The following is an 18,600-nucleotide window of genomic DNA, read 5'->3' as shown; positions in this document are numbered from 1 at the left end:
GGCAAAAGGAAAGCCCCTTCCTGGAAATGGAACGGTATGAGCTAAGTGACAGGGACATGAAACAACTTGGCATGTCTGCAGAGTTATACACAGTTTGTCGTAGCCAACGTAGGAGAAGGAGTGATAAGGTTGAGGAACTAGGTAATTATTAGAATAGAAAGCTTTGTATGCCAGGATGAGAATTATGGACATTATCTAGTGGAACAACTGATGATAGGTTTTAACCAGAAATGTTAGTCAGTAAAATCAGCATTTCAGAAAGATTATCTTGTTAGTAGTATAGAAGAAGAATTAGAGATACAGGAGATAGGGAGACAAAGCAGGAGACTATTGCAGTACTTTGCAAGCAGAGAAAAAGGCCTGAACCAGAGCCCTGACTGGAGACAAAGAGTGGGGTCAGATGTCCAAGCATCTAATTGACCTAGTGACCAACTCTGTGGAGTGCGAGATGGTCGTGTAGGATGATGTCCACCCTTGTGGCTGAGGCAACTAAGTGGATAGCAGTAGCTTTCCCTGAGAAAGTAAATAGTGGAGGGAGTTTAGCTTTGAACTTAATGTGTTTGGAAGAGTTTTGGATTTCAGAAACGTCGGCATAGAAGGCAGATGAAGTGATGAAAACAAATGTTACCGCCTAGGGTGACCTTGTGGTGTGAGGGAAGAAGAGGGCCCAGTGCGTCTAACAGGCAACCCTGATAAGCAGTGTTGGCAGGATAGCCCACAGAAAACAGTTTTCCAGAAACAGAGGAGAGTGACTGGCAGTGTTAGAGATCTCAGAGGCTTAAGTGAATCTGCTAAATCAGCCCAGTTGAAGTCTTGGGTGACTTTAACTTCAGATTTAGTCTTCTGGTAGAGAAAAGCTTCATTGTGCTTGGTTGAGATTGAATGGTTGAGTTATATGGATAGCAGTTATGTGCTATTTTTCATGGAGTTTGGCTTTCAGTGAAGCTTAAGGAAATTATGGAATCATTGTGAGAATTTTTCATTTTTTGCTATTTGTTTCTAGACTGAAGTAGAAAGATCTATGCTTTTTTTCCTATAGGGAAACAGCCAGTGGAGAATTTGAACGTAGAATTTGGAAGAGCTTGAAGTATCCCCAAGGGAGAGGCACCAGGGTGGTTCAGTCAGTTAAGTGTCGGACTCTTGATTTCAACTCAGGTCATGATCTCGAGGTTCTTAAGATCGAGCCTTGTGTTGGGCTCCACGCTGTTAGGGTGGATTGCGATTCTCTCTCCCTCTCTCTGCTACCACGCACGCACTCTCTCACTCTCTACCAAAATAAATAAACTTTTAAAAAAAAGGTATCCCCAAGGGAACAGATGGAGGGATTAATGTTCAACAGAGGGGCACTAGACGAAAAGAGGTGAAGGTGGATGTAAGAGCTGTATTCTTTGAGAGGTTTGAAAATGAGGGTTTCAGAGACTTGAAGACCAAATTTTCTCTGTGAAGTAAGGAAATACACTGAGAAAGGAGGTAAAGTTTGGAGAAAACCAAAGACATTGAGATAAATTGACTTTGACTAAGACGTGTTGGATAAATGGTTTGAACTAGCACTACATCTTAATTTTTAAGCTTTGCATGGAGGAATCATATCAGTTATCTTTGAACTACCAGTCCTTGGTGTATATATATATATATATATATATATATATCAGAAGTTCAAAAAATCTTGATTAAATACTGCAAAATAAAACTTCGTTATGACTGATTCAAATTTGAATTCTGGTTTTAGTTCATGTAGCAGTGATGAACTGATTTGGGGGGAGACTTCCTGGCACCTTACCCTACTGTAGAAATTTCTCTTCTGCACGAACAGTGTTTCTTCCTGATCCCTCACTTTACTGTGGTAGCTTATATGGAAAATACCTAGGAACCTAGAGCTCATGTTCGAATTTCTCTTTATGACACCACAGGCTACTCATTTGTTAGGTTTTACTACCCTAGAAGTCACAGGAACTTAAGCTGCTTTAGTTTATCATATGAGAATGTTAAGATACCTGACTGACTTCAGTTGCCTCGAGTCTCATTGTGGCTCAGGTTTTCTCTTTCACTTGTTCTTTAATACTGGGATTCTAATATTTATAACAGACATTCAGTTTGCAACAGAACATTTCCTGGGTATTGGGCTTTTTTTTTTGCAACCAGAACTGTCTTCAAATGAAAGTATTATCTGCATTGTTGTTCCAGTGTAATGGAAAAAAATAGCCTTTTTAGAGGAAGGAGGGGACACATTTGCAAACATAAATGTATAGACCATATTATCATCTTTCAAGTTATAATTTATTTATTTTTTTTTTTTAATTTTTTTTCAACGTTTTTTATTTATTTTTGGGACAGAGAGAGACAGAGCATGAACGGGGGAGGGGCAGAGAGAGAGGGAGACACAGAATCGGAAACAGGCTCCAGGCTCCGAGCCATCAGCCCGGAGCCTGACGCGGGGCTCGAACTCACGGACCGCGAGATCGTGACCTGGCTGAAGTCGGACGCTTAACCGACTGCGCCACCCAGGCGCCCCTCAAGTTATAATTTAAAAGCAGTTTGAAGTATCTCCACAACTTGAAATTTTAAAAACAATTCTACTTCATGTGTATGTACCATATAATCTAAAATCAGCTAAAATGATGAGGTCTGTAAATACATGTGAAAATGAGTGTTATGTATCTCCCAAAGGTTTCATAGTTTAGCTAATCACTAAACAAGAAACTAATTGTTAGCTTGTTCAGTGTTGTGCACTCAATTTGAGGTCAGGATAATGACTTTTTTAATATGAAAATTAACCTCCTCCTAGAGAATTAGTATTTGCATATTTTGCCCAAAGCTGCTTACGTTCAGAAAGAGTTAAGCAAAAGCATTTTTGTGATTAACTTGGCCGAAGTTCAGGTGATATGTTTTCCTTTTTACTATTAAGAATTTCATTTAAGTTTTTATGTTTTTTAGTTCTCCCCAATTTGGAGGTATTAAACTGACTTTGGCAGACTGTGGTTTTTGCATGAAGCAAGCAGAAAAGTGTGTTGTGAAAAGAGGGTAGATTTGTGTAGGGTAGACTATCTTAGCCAACCTTTCTGTTGTTGTAAAACTATTAAGCAACTCTTTTCCACAGCATATATTTCAAAAATAGATATTGCTTCACTCTAGTTAATGGTTATTATTATTTTTCTCCCCTTAAGTAAAGTAGTGAATATGTATAGGCTAGCTTTGAAAATACTTGGAGTGCGAATTTCAAGTCACTATAATAATTAACACCTATCCAAAGCCTTGAAATCTGCTGTATGTTGCTACTTACCACCTCATAGGTATTAGATAGTCCCTAAAGAAATGTGTTGAGAAAGAACAGAATTTTTAAAATGCCTAGGAAGAATATGTGAAGTCTCTGTTTAGCAGAGACATTGAAGTATCCTATTCTAGCTTCCCCGGTGTTCTTTTTGGTTTTAGCACAAGTAAATATTTGAAGAGGAAGACTAAAGAAGCCTGTAGTGTGCGTGTGTGTGTGTGTGTGTGTGTGTGTGTGTGTGTGTGTCTGTTTGCGTGCGTGCGCGCATGCGCGCGTGTGTGTGTGTGTGTCCCCAGCATACACTTGTTCCTTTGGACCAGATTTCAAAATGCATTGTTTGACATGTAGGAAAAAACTTTATAAGAACACAGAAGTAAAACTGAAAATGATTCTAAAAAGAGAAGTGGATTAAATAGTTAAGTGATAAATATATATCATTGTGTATAATATTTCCATTTAAAAGCATAGCACTATGAAAAATTTACTGTATCATTATAATAAATTACATATTCCTAATTACTCTTACTTCTAGTGATGTTAATAATAATAACTAATATTTCTATAGCACTTTATGTTTGTATAGCACTGTATGGCTTCCTTTTGCCAACATACTCTATTTCATATATTTTTTATTTACTATGTTATCCAGTGCTTTATGTTTTGCATACATAAATAGCACTTTATAATACCAATTCATCTTTATTGTTCCTCCAGCACATTCCCAATGAAGCATGCATACTATTTTTATCATCTTCACTTAAAGATGGAAATAAAACTCAAAAATGTGAGATGATTTCGTTGACACTTTAGGTATTGTATTGATGTAAATAGTCACCATTAATGTTGCTCAACGTTTCATCATGGCTCCTGATAGAATTTTTAAAGCTGGATAATTTTTAGCACTGATGCAGTATTTGACCCTATTTTGAAAAATATTTTTGTTTTTTATAAAATGACATCATGACAGTTTACAAACTTTAGAGCTATACTATTATATGGTATAATATATAATTTTTTTTACCAAATACGTAAAAGCCCTTTGCTTTAGGAGAAAAGTTTGATACACCTTTTACTATCACTATTTGAAAGAGAAGCATTTACAAACATTATATGAATGATGAGTCAGATAAAGGACATACAGGAACCACAATCTACTGCTATGTAGAAAATCAAAAGGGAATTTTTTAATATTAGTACAGTAGTTGTCCTCTGATTATTTTTTAAAAAGAGCAAGGGAAGGCAACTATTTTCATATATTAGTATTTATATGCCATAAACTATCATTTAACAGTTTGGCAATTCACAGATTATATTTTACAATAAATTAGAAATTCAAACTTTAAAATTTTTGAGAATTAGATCACATTTTATCATGATTTCTGAAAATGAAGTCATTTCAAAAATAATAAAGGTATAATGATTTATTAATAACCAACAAGAGACTAGATCATTGCTGAAATTAATTATAAGTTGCAAGATAAATTTACTAATATACATTTAACACATTTGGTGACCTGTTCTTTATTTTCCTGCATAAGCTGCTATTATCATGTACTTGTTACAGGTTTCATTTCTAGAAGACCATTGTATTCAGACAGTGGAAACTATTCCACTTGGCAGGTTAGGTTACAGCTGTGTTACCTGTGTCACCGTGATGTATGAAAACGTGAATATTAGAGGTGTTTTCTGTACAGTCTCTGAAAAGGAAGTACCTGCTATTTCACAGAATGTTAAAGAAGTGTGGCTGTGAAACATTCTCACTTTCTTAATTGAAAATTAAGGGGGCAGGTCATTTTTAATTTTTGCATGTCTTTGCATAACTTTTAAGACCACTCTGTTATTGGGGCGCCTGGGTGGCTCAGTCAGTTGAGCATCCGACTTCGGCTCAGGTCATGATCTCACAGTCTGTGAGTTCGAGCCCCACGTTGGGCTCTGTGCTGACAGCTCGGAGCCTGGAGCCTGCTTCAGATTCTGTGTCTCCCTCTCTCTCTGCCCCTGACCCACTTGCGTTCTGTCTCTGTCTGTCTCAAAAATAAGTAAACATTAAAAAAATTTTTTTTAATAAAAAAAAGACCACTCTGTTATTAATAATGTCAATTCCATGATAAGCACATTTGTTTTAGTAAGGCAGATTTACTTTATAGTTCTGCTTTCATTACCACTGTATTCCTTTCTTGATAAAAATTACTCTGTAAACTTTAAAAACTAAGCATATAAATCGTTACCACTTGTTTTGACCAACATGTGTCCTGGTTTGCATTGTAAGCAAACATTTCTCATCCAGTTTTTGCATCAGTAACCCAGGAAATTACACTTTGGTTCTGATTTGCCTTTCCTATTACAGGTCAACAAAAATCTCTCGTTTACTTCAATGCCAGCCTCCTCACAGCCGTCTAAGGTAAAGCAGTCAGACATGCTGGCCGCTCATCAGATTCTTCATCAGTTTGGTTTCACTCAGACCGGTGAGCCCCTTTTCTTATTTTGAGTACTCTTTTAAATGTTCAGATACTGTTTTTTTAGAAGATGCCATTTATTTCACTTGAGAACTGTAGCTCATAGCATTGTAATGGTCAGTTCTCATATTTGAGTCATGTTCTGGCATTTTTTTTTCTTTAAAATCACTGAAGTTATTTCAAAAGCAAATTTGAACCTGGTAAATTTAATAGTAGATAGCTCTCAAAGCTCTATTTTTTTGAACAGAAAATAATTTTAAAGTAGCAAAACATGCATTTTAAACGTGTGATATTAAATCTGATTCAGTTTCCCTTGGATAAAAGAACCATAGTTGATGGATAATCCCATTTTATAATTTCAAGGAAAGCCAAGGTAGAATACATTTGGGAAGAAACAGGATATAGAAATCTACATAAGTCACTGAGTTGAAACGAACTGTACAGTTGCAAATTTTTAGGCGAATGTTTTAAATTTATTTGAATAATATTTTCAAAGGATGTCAACGAAAAAGCATCAAGGTGAGAAATGTGTATTTTGGGTAATTAAAGAGGACTATTTCTGTTTGTTGAGCTGTATGTTTTGACAGTGTATTTTCTATTGAATTCTTTTAGAAAGATGAGACAGCTGGGAATAACAAAATGATTATCTTTGACAAAGAGATTATAATAAGAAACTTGAGCTTGAAAAGATTCACATTATTTACAAATCCAGGGACAATACTACTTTTCTACTTTAAAAGTATTCGGAGTTTACATATACAAGCTGTTTTAATATAGTTGCATTTTAATATTGCTGTATAAGTTACGCATTACAGTGTGAACATACTTAAATTAACAGTTCTTATATTCAGTCCTGGCTGTGCCTTTTATTACTCTTATTATATGAGAACTTTAAATCTTCATTTGAAAAGTGGAAGTGATGTTTACATTAGATATTGGTGAACTTCAAATCACATAGCACATATGAAAACACTTTGTAAGCATAGGTACCATATGAATATAACATACTTATTAACATGATGAATGTATATACACTAGCTGTGAAAATACTTTCAATTCTCATTGCAAATCACTATAATAATTAAGTTATCTCAAACCTTAGAAATTTTAAATTTCTAGTGTTTTAGATGTGTGCCAGAAGTTGGAACAATGGCATTAGTAATTTTTAGGCACAATAAAGGGCACACTATGTGCCACCCCTTTAGACTCTTAATCCCTACACCCTAAGTAGATACTTAGTTTGCCCTCAAATCAGGTCATTTTAATGACTAGGAAAGAAAGAACCTATCTCTACCACTTGATTCCTGTCATCCAGATGCTTCAGGATCAAATCTGGTTAAGTTAATATATTGATTAAAACTCATTCAAGTAGTGTCAGCCAACAAAGTGGAGATGATAGATGAAGAATTCTTCCCTTTTCTATAAAGGGAAAAATAGGGATAGATAGGAAGCCTTTTGAAATGGGAAGAGGGATTGCCACTGAGACAAATAAAGGAAAAAGGAAAGCCAGATATGATAAAGGCCAGTCTTTCAGACTTCACCATTATACATAGGATTTGGTCCATTTACCTTCAGCTTTCCATGGCCTTGAGTGTAGCATTTGTATCATGCATCTCTCTGTGTATACACTATCTTAGAAGCATTACCATTAAACCATATGATAGATGGTAACACTGCTTCACTTGATTGTTTCAGTTATTAATATGCCTGACCTCATTTTAAGGCATAGCCTTCCTATAAAATTTGTTGAGGTATCAATGTATGGAAAAATTATAAAAGCAGAATACGGAATCCATTGCAAAATGGCCAAATTAATCCATTTCATTCATTCAGAAGTGTATCTTTGTGGGAAAAAAACTATGCAGTAGGAAACAGGTGAACTAGTTTCTACATCTGGCTCCATTTCTAAATAACTGTAGAATCCCAAGAAATTTTTTCAGGCCTCAGTTTTCTCATCCCTACAGATAAATGAGGGCTCTGAATTTAAAGAGTTTCTGTCTTAAAAATTCTGATGCTGTTCTGTATTCAAATGAGCCTTAAAAAAGGATAGTTAAGTGTTCCCCACTGTACAAAAAAACCATTAGAATCTAAAATATAAGACTATAAAAACAAATGTAGATAGAATGTTTAAAAATAAAAATCTTACTTGAAAACCTCTGTAAGTATTCAAGTCATATCTGTAGACATTTGGCTTTGTACAGTATAAAGAAAAGCTCCTTAACACAGAGCTTATCAGGATGGACCCTCTAGCCCTCATGCTAGGAGGCTGAAGAGCACAGGTTGGTTTGATTTACGTTCTATAGGAGTTTCTATGCTGGAAGGCTAGACTCCAAAGCAGGTTTATGGTCTGTAGTAATTTCTGTTAACTCTTATTCAGGGTAAGTTCTATGTAATGGAGACTGCTAGAAAAGTAACTTTTTCTTCTTTGATTTGCATTCCTCGGAGTTTCTAGAACAGTGCCTTTTTTCATTCTACAATCATTGTAAGTGGCTCCATTGTTGAAGATCCTTTCTTAAATGGACTAAATATTATAGTCTCCACTCTCAAGCAGCTTACAGTCTGATTGGAGACAGTAGTGAGTGTGGACCAAATTATGTCAGCATTGGATAGATTATAAAATCACAGTGTAAGCAAAGCAGGACTGGAATAGAGACAGACCGAGCAGCTAAGAGTTTTCTCAGATTTTTCTATGTCCAAATAGAATTTATGCCACAAACCCCGCCTTCCATCTCCACTTTCCCTCCTGCACACACACTGAGGCTTCCCAATCCCAGCGCTCCAGCCACATTCACCTAGTTGTTAGGTGAAACTAGGAGTAAATTTTTAGTCATCTTTTTTCCCACCACTTCCTACACCTCCACTCTTGTTTCTTAGCTTATTCTCCCTAGAGCAATGTGATTCTTTGAAAAATGAATTGGAAAAAAAAATGAATTGGAGCATGTTACTTTCCTGCTTAAAGCTCTTAAATGGCTTCCTATCACAATTAGAATGATTCCCAGAGTTCCCACCCTGTCTTATGAAACCTTTCAGAATCATGCCCCTGTCTTCATGTTGGCCTCCTTAAGAGCCGGGGGTTAAGGGACCATGCCAAGAGAGCCAAGAAGCGGGTAACCAGACCTTTGCTTTAAAGACAGCTTTGCTTGGCTAGGGGGGTTGACTCTTAGTTAGCTGGAAGAAATGCTCAGGTGAATGTACTTAAGAAGAACTGAGTCTGCGAAGGTAGGTGGGGGTCAATTTGTGTCCTACTGAAGAGTTCATATTTTATTTTCTAGGTAAAATAGAGCTGTCCAAAATGTGTTTTTAAAAAATACGTCTGGTAACTGAGTGAAGAATGGGTTAGACAGGAAAAAAGCTGGATACAACTCTTATGAGATCCTTATTTCAAGAAGTATTCATTAGGCTATTACTCTAGGTTCTTAGTTACAAAGGAATAAATCAGCTAATTCTATTAATCCTGTTAAAATTAAAACTATAAATCCCCCCAAAAAATCTCTTCCCAAGTAACTTTTATAAGAATGAAAATTTTATAATTTTGTCAATTACACTTTTTTTTTTTTTTTTTTAATTTTTATTTTTGGGACAGAGAGAGACAGAGCATGAACGGGGGAGGGGCAGAGAGAGAGGGAGACACAGAATCGGAAACAGGCTCCAGGCTCCGAGCCATCAGCCCAGAGCCTGACGCGGGGCTCGAACTCACGGACCGCGAGATCGTGACCTGGCTGAAGTCGGACGCTTAACCGACTGCGCCACCCAGGCGCCCCTATCAATTACACTTTAATAAAGCTGGAGGGAACAGAACAAAAATGTAATCTTAACATTTTAGGTTAAACTGAAGGTTATAGCTCATCATGCCTCACCATGTAGAGGACATGTTATACTGCATCTCAAAACTGTCTCCATACTTCTTTAGTATATAATGAAGAAAATCTCTAAAACAATAAGAGTAACTTGTGTTTATAAAAAAAAATTATGAAGTGCTTTCATATACATTCTCATTTGATCTTCGATAAAACTTTCTTGGAAGTAGGGTAAACATTAAAATCATAGGGCATGAAATCCTTCTAGAGCATCTAGGATGTTAAAACTTTGGCTGCTCAGCCCTTTACAGTGAAAGGGAGAGGCAGAGAGGCTGGCTTGACAGAGTCCATGTAGCTGGTAGTGTCTTAAAACAGTATCTCCTCGCTCCTAGCTCCGTCCCTCTCATACTACCGTACCAAACTGCCTACTCCTAGAGGAAGGCACGAGTGTAGGAGGTGGAGTGGACTGCCTTCTCGATTCTGTCCGTGAGGCTGGCCCTGGAGCCACTCCTTCATTCCTGGTCCGTTGACCTCCCACTCTGCCACATGGTCCCTCTGGCTGCAGGTGTTCTCTTTTGTTACCAGCTTTGGAGGTCTGTAATCTGTAGAATAATAATCTGAACAGTACTAACTCTGTGCCAAAGCTGAGGTGAAATGAAGGTATTTCCTAAGGATTGACGAACTTTTACTTTGCTTTCTTTGACCTTTAAATATAATTCTGTGTTTGCTAGTTGTTAGATTTTTTTTAAGGTTTAGTTTCAGTGATACTGTGGTATTTAAGTGTGCAGTCAAATCAACAGGTTCTCTGCAGAGAAATTTTGTTCTGTGATAGTTTGTCTCAATCCCAGATCCCATTCAGCCATCTCAAGAGTACTTATTATGGAAGTAAATTTTAAAATGTGGATTATTTAGTAAAAAATAGAATTAATTACTGTTATGGGCAGCAGAAATTAGCAGGAAGTGGCTCATTCTACTGGCAGTAGGATAGGTGGTGTATCATCTTTTCATGTTTATATTTGAAGGGCAGCATGCTTCATTTTTATGTATTTAGTGTATCTTTTTTTAAGTGTATTTATCTTGAGATAGAGAGAGAATACAAGGTTATGTGGGGGAGGGACAGAGAGAGTGGGAGAGAAAGAATCTCAAGAAGCAGGCTCCACACTGTCAGCACAGAGCCTGATGTGGGGCTCAGACTTACGAACCATGAGATCATGACCCAAGGCAAAATCAAGAGTCGGATGCTCAACCTACTGAGCCACCCAGGCACCCCTTATTAGTGTATCTTTTCACAGCATTGCTTTAAGTTAAATTTATTTCATATTCAATAGGTAAGTTGAGTCATACAAAATAGGACATTTTTTAATGTGTTTATTAATATATCTCTTTTCATTGTAGACTTGGAGTTTGATAGGGAAGACCGTGTGACATGGTTTTTAAAAACAATCAATAATAGCTCTGTCTTGTCCATAATTTGGTTGCACTTTCGAATAGCCCATATAAACATATATTAAACTTTACAAACAACCATTTAATCTAAGTTTTTATCATATCCTAAACAGGCAAAGTATCTGATTTAGACATTATCATAAACTGATTCAGATGGCTTCAGTATTGGTTAAGAGATACCAAGTTAACTTTTGTGCATCTACATGTTTAATATTTGAAGAACTGGATTTTTTCCATTGATTTCGCATGCCTTTGACAAGTAGACACTTATTCCCTTGACCAGCTCTTAAAATTAGGAGCCACTTTCCAGTTAAAATTAATTTTTATTCTTTTCAAGATTTCAGTATTTCCTAAGGTTTTAATTATTTGCAGAAAAATGCAAAACTTATAATACCACTGAAATTTAAAATGAATCCTGGACCCTAGTTTCACCAGAGATTCTGTAATATCATTATATAACCCATCATAGAAGGTAGATTACATCCAAGTTGGAAACGTGACACTTGTATTTCAGAGGAAGGGAAAGAAAACATGTTGGCAAAAATCGAGAGTTACAATGACTCTGCGTAAACACAGCTGATGGTAGAAGGGGGTTTCCATTTTAAGGAAGGTAAAATGAGCTTCAAAGAACTCTCTCATGTTATCAGAATTGGCAGTTTTCTCATAGTATTACTTAATGAACTTTAAAGTGTTAATTGAAAGCATGTTTTATTGAATTCTGATAACAGACTTCCAGAATTCCAAGATTGCGATTTGGGTGGTGGGACAGGTGACAGGAATGAATTTGCCATCACAGATAAAGATGTCTGCAGAATTAACTGATTTTCTATAGACACATGTCCTTAAATGTGCTTTATGGTACTAAAAAGAATCAAAAATATTTTTATTATGCAATTTTTTTTAAATTTTTTTACGTTTATTTATTTTTGAAAGAGAGAGAGCAAGCACAAGTGGGGTGGGGGTAGAGAGAGGAGAGAGAATTCCAAGCAGGCTCCATGCTGTCAGTGAAGAGCCTGATGTGGGGCTCAAGCTAACGAACTGTGAGATCATGACCTGAGCCGAAATTAAAGAGTTAGCTGCTTAACCGACTGGGCTCTCCAGGCACCCCTATTATGCAGTTTTTAAAAGCAAGAATTTGTTTTCCAAAACAACCAGTTTTCTAAATTCAGTACATGTACCTTATGGTGCAAAAAGCACTGCACTAGACCTAGGGTCAGAAGGCCAGGGGAGCTGGGCCCAAGCCCTAATTGTGCCACTGCCCAGCTGTTTTCTTGGGTAACTGCCTTTATCTCTCCAGGTGTATAGTGTCTGTTTTCTACTTCATTGTGAGGATCAGAAAAATATTATTAATACTTTGAAATCCATAAGAAATTGTAAGAATAAACAATATGAGATTTTATAGGAGAGTCTTCTGATTTTTTTTTTGTTTGTTTGTTTGGAATCATATAATCTGTATTGTGGCCAAAGGAATGGAGGAAATCTTTTTTTTTTTTTTTTTTTTTTAAATTTTTTTTTCAATGTTTTTTATTTATTTTTGGGACAGAGAGAGACAGAGCATGATCGGGGGAGGGGCAGAGAGAGAGGGAGACACAGAATCGGAAACAGGCTCCAGGCTCCGAGCCATCAGCCCAGAGCCTGACGCGGGGCTCGAACTCACGGACCGCGAGATCGTGACCTGGCTGAAGTCGGACGCCTAACCGACTGCGCCACCCAGGCGCCCCTGGAATATCTAACATTGATGTTTGTTACATTAAAGAATTAAGGTGCCATTTTAGTAACCAATATCATTATTTTTACTAAGTAATTCTCCAGTGACCCAAGTCAAGCCCTTTGTTTTAAATTTTTTTTTTAACATTTATGTATTTTTGAGACAGAGACAGACAGAGCATGAACGGGGGAGGGTCAGAGAGAGAGAGGGAGACACAGAATCTGAAACAGGCTCCAGGCTCTGAGCTGTCAGCACAGAGTCCGAAGGGGGGCTCGAACTCATGGACCGCGAGATCATGACCTGAGCTGAAGTCGGCCGCTTAACTGACTGAGCCACCCAGGCGCCCCAAGCCCTTTGTTAAAAGAATAAAACTTATCCTTACTTGTAATAGAAGCCCTTATACTTCCTCAGTAATAAATATCATTTGAATTAGTAAAGTATTTCTAATTGTGTTGATAACAAAGTATAATCTATATATTTATCATTTCCTAATTTAAAAATCATTTTATCAACTCTAGTAAATACTAATATACTTAATGAATGGCTCTTCGTTCACATGGATATGAATTTCGTATTAATGTCCCCATTGAGTTACTAAATTTTTCCTAATACCCTCTGAAGAGAGAATATGAATGCAAACATTTCTCCTCATTTAAATCTGTTGATTTGAATGAGCTTAAATTTGTCCATTAGATGCTAGCCAATTATTTTCTAAGAAGCTACTTTATATGGTATTTATATTGTGTATATGGTTCCAACCTTATAATTTTCAACCTTTCCCCCCATGTGTTAAAAATAAAAAAACTTTAAGCTTTCCTTTTATTTTTTTAACTCACATTTGTGTGTGTGCGCGCATGCGCATGTGTTTTGTTTAAGAGCCTATTAAATTTAGTTGTTGAAGTATACTGTAGTACTTACCCAGTGGATTCACTTTAAAGGTGAAATAATTATATTAACATTCACTGAAAAATAAAAAGAAAGCAATTGAAAGCCACTAACTATAAGAAATTAAAATGAGATTCTACTGATTTAATAAATATGAGAACTACCTAATTTAATCCTAATGCAGCCAAAATACATGCCAGACCTTTGAATTTGCATTTTATAGATATTCTGATGTTTATCTTTTACAAAATTTTCCAATTGATGTATTAAGAACCTTTTTTTTTTTATATTTTGAAGATTTATAGAAGATACTTGTGTATAGCATCCTTTTTTAAAAGATCACATGTAAATTTGAGAGCTTAGGCAAAGTTAAACAGCTACTGTAGTATGGATGGCTCTGAAATATGAAATTCAGAAGATACTTAGCCTCAAGCTTGTGTAGCAAGATATCTATAAACTAACCACTTTGGTCATATATGTGACACACATGTAATCATTGCTATGCATGAGCTTTCATTTCCTGAAAAAAGCTTCTGTATTTTATTCTCCTGCCTCATTTTGGATGACAGCATTACCATTTTTCCAGTAGAAACTGTGGACCCATCTTTGAGTCCTGTCCTTTGGCTAGTTAGTCTCAGAGCCCTCTCTTGATTCTGAATCTTTCTTAATTCACCAACTGTCCTTCTGATCTTTATGGTCTCTTTCTTGTCCTGTTTGTCCCTTTTTTTCTGGTGTCAGAGTTTTGTGAATGTCATTACGTCTTCCTAATTCTAAATAAAGTTCTTTTCTCTGAATTGATGTTTTTCTCCTGTGCTCAGTTTTTTCATCTGTTTATGTATCCTATGTTTTTGTTTCATGCCAGTGGTTTTTCCTTTGTTTCTGATGATCATTGGTGTTTGTCTTTTTTTTTATATGAAGGACTGGGTACAAATATGGTGTCCCTCTTCTGTGGTGTAAATAGCTCTATAATCTTGCTATTTTGTTTACTTTAGCAGAAAGTATTGAGGACTTTGTATATGTGGCTAAGACATATTAACTGGCAGCTTATATTCAGGGTAAGCAAGCAAGATAAATGAGTCCACTTGTCAGGCTGTCACACTCATTGCCAGAATGAGAAGTAGGGCAACAGTATTCACTGTAGAAGTCTTCACTCTTCCCAAGTGGTATGTTCAATAATATTTTTAGGGACAATTCCACTGATTTATTTTTACTTTTTAATCTTTTTTTGTCTATGGTTAATGCTCGACAGCATCCATTTTATGTGGGATCGATCTGCGGCCTGTTTAGGCTAAATATTTTATATATGAACCTTCAGTTATTTCTCCTGAGTTTTGTTTTGCCCCCTACGAAATGTGCTTTTTCTGTGTCCACAGGTCCTCAGTTTCACTGTCAGATAATTCTGTATCTACTGCAGCCCACCATAATGTTTTCAGATATTTCTAATCACTTTTCATCTTCTATAAATTTATTGAACTTTCTAACCTATTTTTTTTCAAGCTCACCAGTGACTTTCATGTTGCTCATACAAGTCGTCAGTCCTGTTTATGTTACTTGACCTATAAGCAGCACTTGACACATTCGATCTCTTCTCAATATACTGGTTTCTGGGACACCACATTCTCCTTTTAACTTTTATCTCATTAGCCACTACCCTTCATTCTCTTTTTGCTAATTCTTCCTCTTTTCTTCCATGTCTTATCACATGGTTCCACTGCAATCTGATCCTCTTTTGTTTCCAGTATTTATGTTCATTTCCTTGGTGATCTCTTGACTAAATAAAACTTCTATACCAGTGTCTTATCTTCAGCCCAGACTGCTTTTCCAAACTGTAGATCTGCACAGTCCAGTACAGTAGCCTGTAACCTCATGTGACCATTGAATACTTAAAATGTAGCTAGGGTGATTTGGGAACTGTTTTTTATTCTATTTTATTTCAATTTCAATTTAGATAGGCACATACAGGGGTGCCTAGGTGGCTCAGTCAGTTGGGCATCCACCTCTTGATTTCGGCTCAGGTCATGATCTCACAGTTTGTGAGTTCAAGCTGAACATTGGGCTTTGTGCTAACAGTGCATGAAGCCTGTTTGGTATTTTGTCTCCCTCTCTCTGTGCCCCTCCCCAGTTTGCTCTCTATATCTCTCTCAAAATAAATAAAAATAAACTTGAAATAAATAAATAAAATAAAATAAAATAAATAGACACATATGGCCAATGGCTGTTACGTCGGACAGTTCAGACTTACGAAATCTACTTCTATGTATATCTTCATTATCTGACACCAGACAAATCAGTGTTACGATATAAAAAATAGATTACCACTTTTTAAAATATACATAATTCTTTTAATATTAAGACCTCCTTGAATATAATGTTGAAAATTTTATGGTGTTTTATCAGGATTGTAGAAATGTTATTAATAAGCAGCACTGATATTAATTTGAATAGGGGGTCGACAGGTTTCTTACTCTTCATATTTAAATCAATACATGACATTCTGCTTGCACTTAGCCGAGAAGTCAGACACCCGAATTTAGATCCAGATTTTGTTAGTTATGCTATGACCTGCAGTAAGTTATTTCATCCTAGTGACTTGTCATTTGAAAATAGAGGATGGGAAAGTGTTTACTGCAAGTGAAAGTTTTTAAATACCAACCCATGCTTGACTTAAAATGCACTAGGAGTTATAGATAGTATCTTTATGACTATATTCAGAGCTATTTTAATCAATGAACTTTTTATTTTAAATTTACCTAACTTCCCACTAAATTTTAGAAAGAGAAATCACTATGTTCTTAGAATTAGACTTAGTGAATGTTGTGTGTTAAAATCCATATTCCTCTAGTACACTATATATTTTTTCAAAATACAATCTCTAGGCATACTGGTTAAAACATTTCCATGACAAAAGTGGTTTTTATCATGTAGTTCTAAAGTAGGAGAGCTGGAAATTTTCATCTTTATCAGAACATAATTTACATCATGATGAAAGTAGTGAATATTTCTGATTTACTGCTGTGCCTCCAGGGAAAAATGAAACTGTCAGTAATCAATTCACTCAAAAGTGAGGATTATTGAAAGAATTACAACTTTATATGGCTGCACCCGGCAAGGGGAAGAGGGCAGATTATAAAACAGATAAATTATTTTTGGCCAGGAGTAACTTTATTTTTTACATAGCTTGAGAATAAGACTACATTTAATGTTATTTAACATCATAAGATGCATTTTACTATATTTATAATCTCACACTGAAATTGACAGTTTTTCCATTTCTAAGGCAGTAAGGCATACAAAATGATATTATTATAGGGTATATTTTCATGTATGTAGGTTTTGAAGTAGATTTTTTCATAACTTTTTTTTCTGATAATAAACTTAAGGCATGGTTTTGAAGGGAAAATGAGTATTCCACAGTTTTGACATCTTTCAATTGCTAGATACTATTTAGTTTTTCAGTATTCTAGTCAATATATGTATTTCAAGATGTTGACCACATCTCTGTTAAGGAAAAATATTTTTAATTCATGTTGAAAATAAAAAGTCAAATAATACTCCATGTTAATCCAGTTTACTCATTCCTTCCATTGATGTACCTGCACATATTTCACATCCCTTCATTTCAATCTTTATGTTCTGTGATTCTGTGGAAAGTGATGAAATTTAAAAACGAGTAATCATTTTTTATTTATGTATTTTGCTGAGGGTGGGCACTGCTTAGAACCAAGGAAGCAGTTCCCATGTTTACTCCCTTGGTCAAGGGGGGGGAAATGAAATACCATTTAAAGCGTAAAAATAATAATTTTTGTTTCCTTTGTAAATTCCAGCATCCCAGAGTAACTTTTTAAAAAATTAAGTCTATGGCAAGACATAATTCAGTTTTTAAATATTTTAGTTTCTGTCTACCAAAGGCTCTAGAAATTTAGAGGAAGACTCTGGAAATTTGGAGGAAGAGGACTATTTAAATTAAGTTTTCATTCACTCTTACTCAGTTAGGTTATGCTTTATAAGACTATATTCAGAATAGTCCTAAGGTTTCTCTCAGACTAGCCTAAGTGCATACTTTTGAATTTTGTGGTTTAGTCAGTTTGGTCTGGATAGTGAACATTCTATGATATCATAGAATTTACTGGTAATGTTTTCTGGAAATGAATATCCATCACTTATTGAAAATGTCAACTAACGATGGAAATTAGGTTTAGGAACTGGTCCTTCTGGTAATGATAGAGATGTCTAGATAATGTTGATTTGTATTTTCCAGAATTTTAAATGTGTGTTTTCAGGAAGCTTTTTCCTTGAATGAAAAGTGAATGAAAATGTAAAGAATCACTCTTTGTGTTGTTCTTAGTCAGCAACTTGCCTCCAAGTCTGAGAGCAAGGTTGATGACAAATATGGCAACTTAAGAAATGACTAGATGGAGTGACTGGTCATATTTTAAAAATAATTTAAGAGGCTTTTACATTGTAAACGTTCAGTAAGTAAAAAGTAGAACATTGTCCTAATGTTCTAATTTCAGGCAATTTACTTTTTTTCTCAACTTTCTCCTCTGAAAAATATTCAACTATAATTTCATAAAGAGTAAAAATTGAGAATGTTTTTTGACTAGTATCCATCTTTTTGGTTTTTTTTTTTTTTTAACTTTTATTTATTTCTGAGACAGAGAGAGACAGAGCATGAACGGGGGAGAGTCAGAGAGAGAGGGAGACTCAGAATCTGAAACAGGCCCAAGGCTCCGAGCAGTCAGCACAGAGCCCATTGTGGGGCTTGAACTCACAGACCGCGAGATCATGACCCGAGCCGAAGTCGGACGCTTAACCGACTGAGCCACCCAGGCGCCCCTAGTATCCATCTTTTTGAACAGAACCAGAAATACTGTATTTTAGTAGAAATACCCTAACAGAACCTGTTAGTTTAAAAAAATAAAAAACTTTTGTATACTTTATCAAAAATTAATTCATACAGTTCATCAACAGTTGTTTTTGGAGAACTTACTGTGTGACAGGGACTGTGCCAAACCCTGGGAGAACTGGAAGATAAAGGACTGC

General features: G+C 35.8%; 1 protein-coding gene across 8 annotated transcripts in view; it reads left to right on the top strand.

Moving 5' to 3' along the window:
- The window catches only part of AHI1 (Abelson helper integration site 1), a 222,134-nt gene that overhangs the window by 88,352 nt on the left and 115,182 nt on the right, over nucleotides 1-18,600 (top strand). For all 8 annotated transcript variants that reach the window (XR_007462863.1, XM_049654404.1, XM_049654402.1 and 5 more), the window contains one exon: nucleotides 5,613-5,730. Coding sequence is in view for 7 of the 8 variants with exons in the window: in XM_049654404.1 (XP_049510361.1) it covers nucleotides 5,613-5,730 (118 nt within the window). In the remaining variant the exon portion in view is untranslated. The remainder of the gene's footprint in view (nucleotides 1-5,612; nucleotides 5,731-18,600) is intronic.

The sequence above is a fragment of the Panthera uncia genome (assembly GCF_023721935.1).
Source record: "Panthera uncia isolate 11264 chromosome B2 unlocalized genomic scaffold, Puncia_PCG_1.0 HiC_scaffold_24, whole genome shotgun sequence".
Classification (NCBI taxonomy): domain Eukaryota; kingdom Metazoa; phylum Chordata; class Mammalia; order Carnivora; family Felidae; genus Panthera; species Panthera uncia.
Note: the sequence above shows the minus strand (reverse complement) of the source record. Positions and strands in the feature narration are given on the sequence as shown.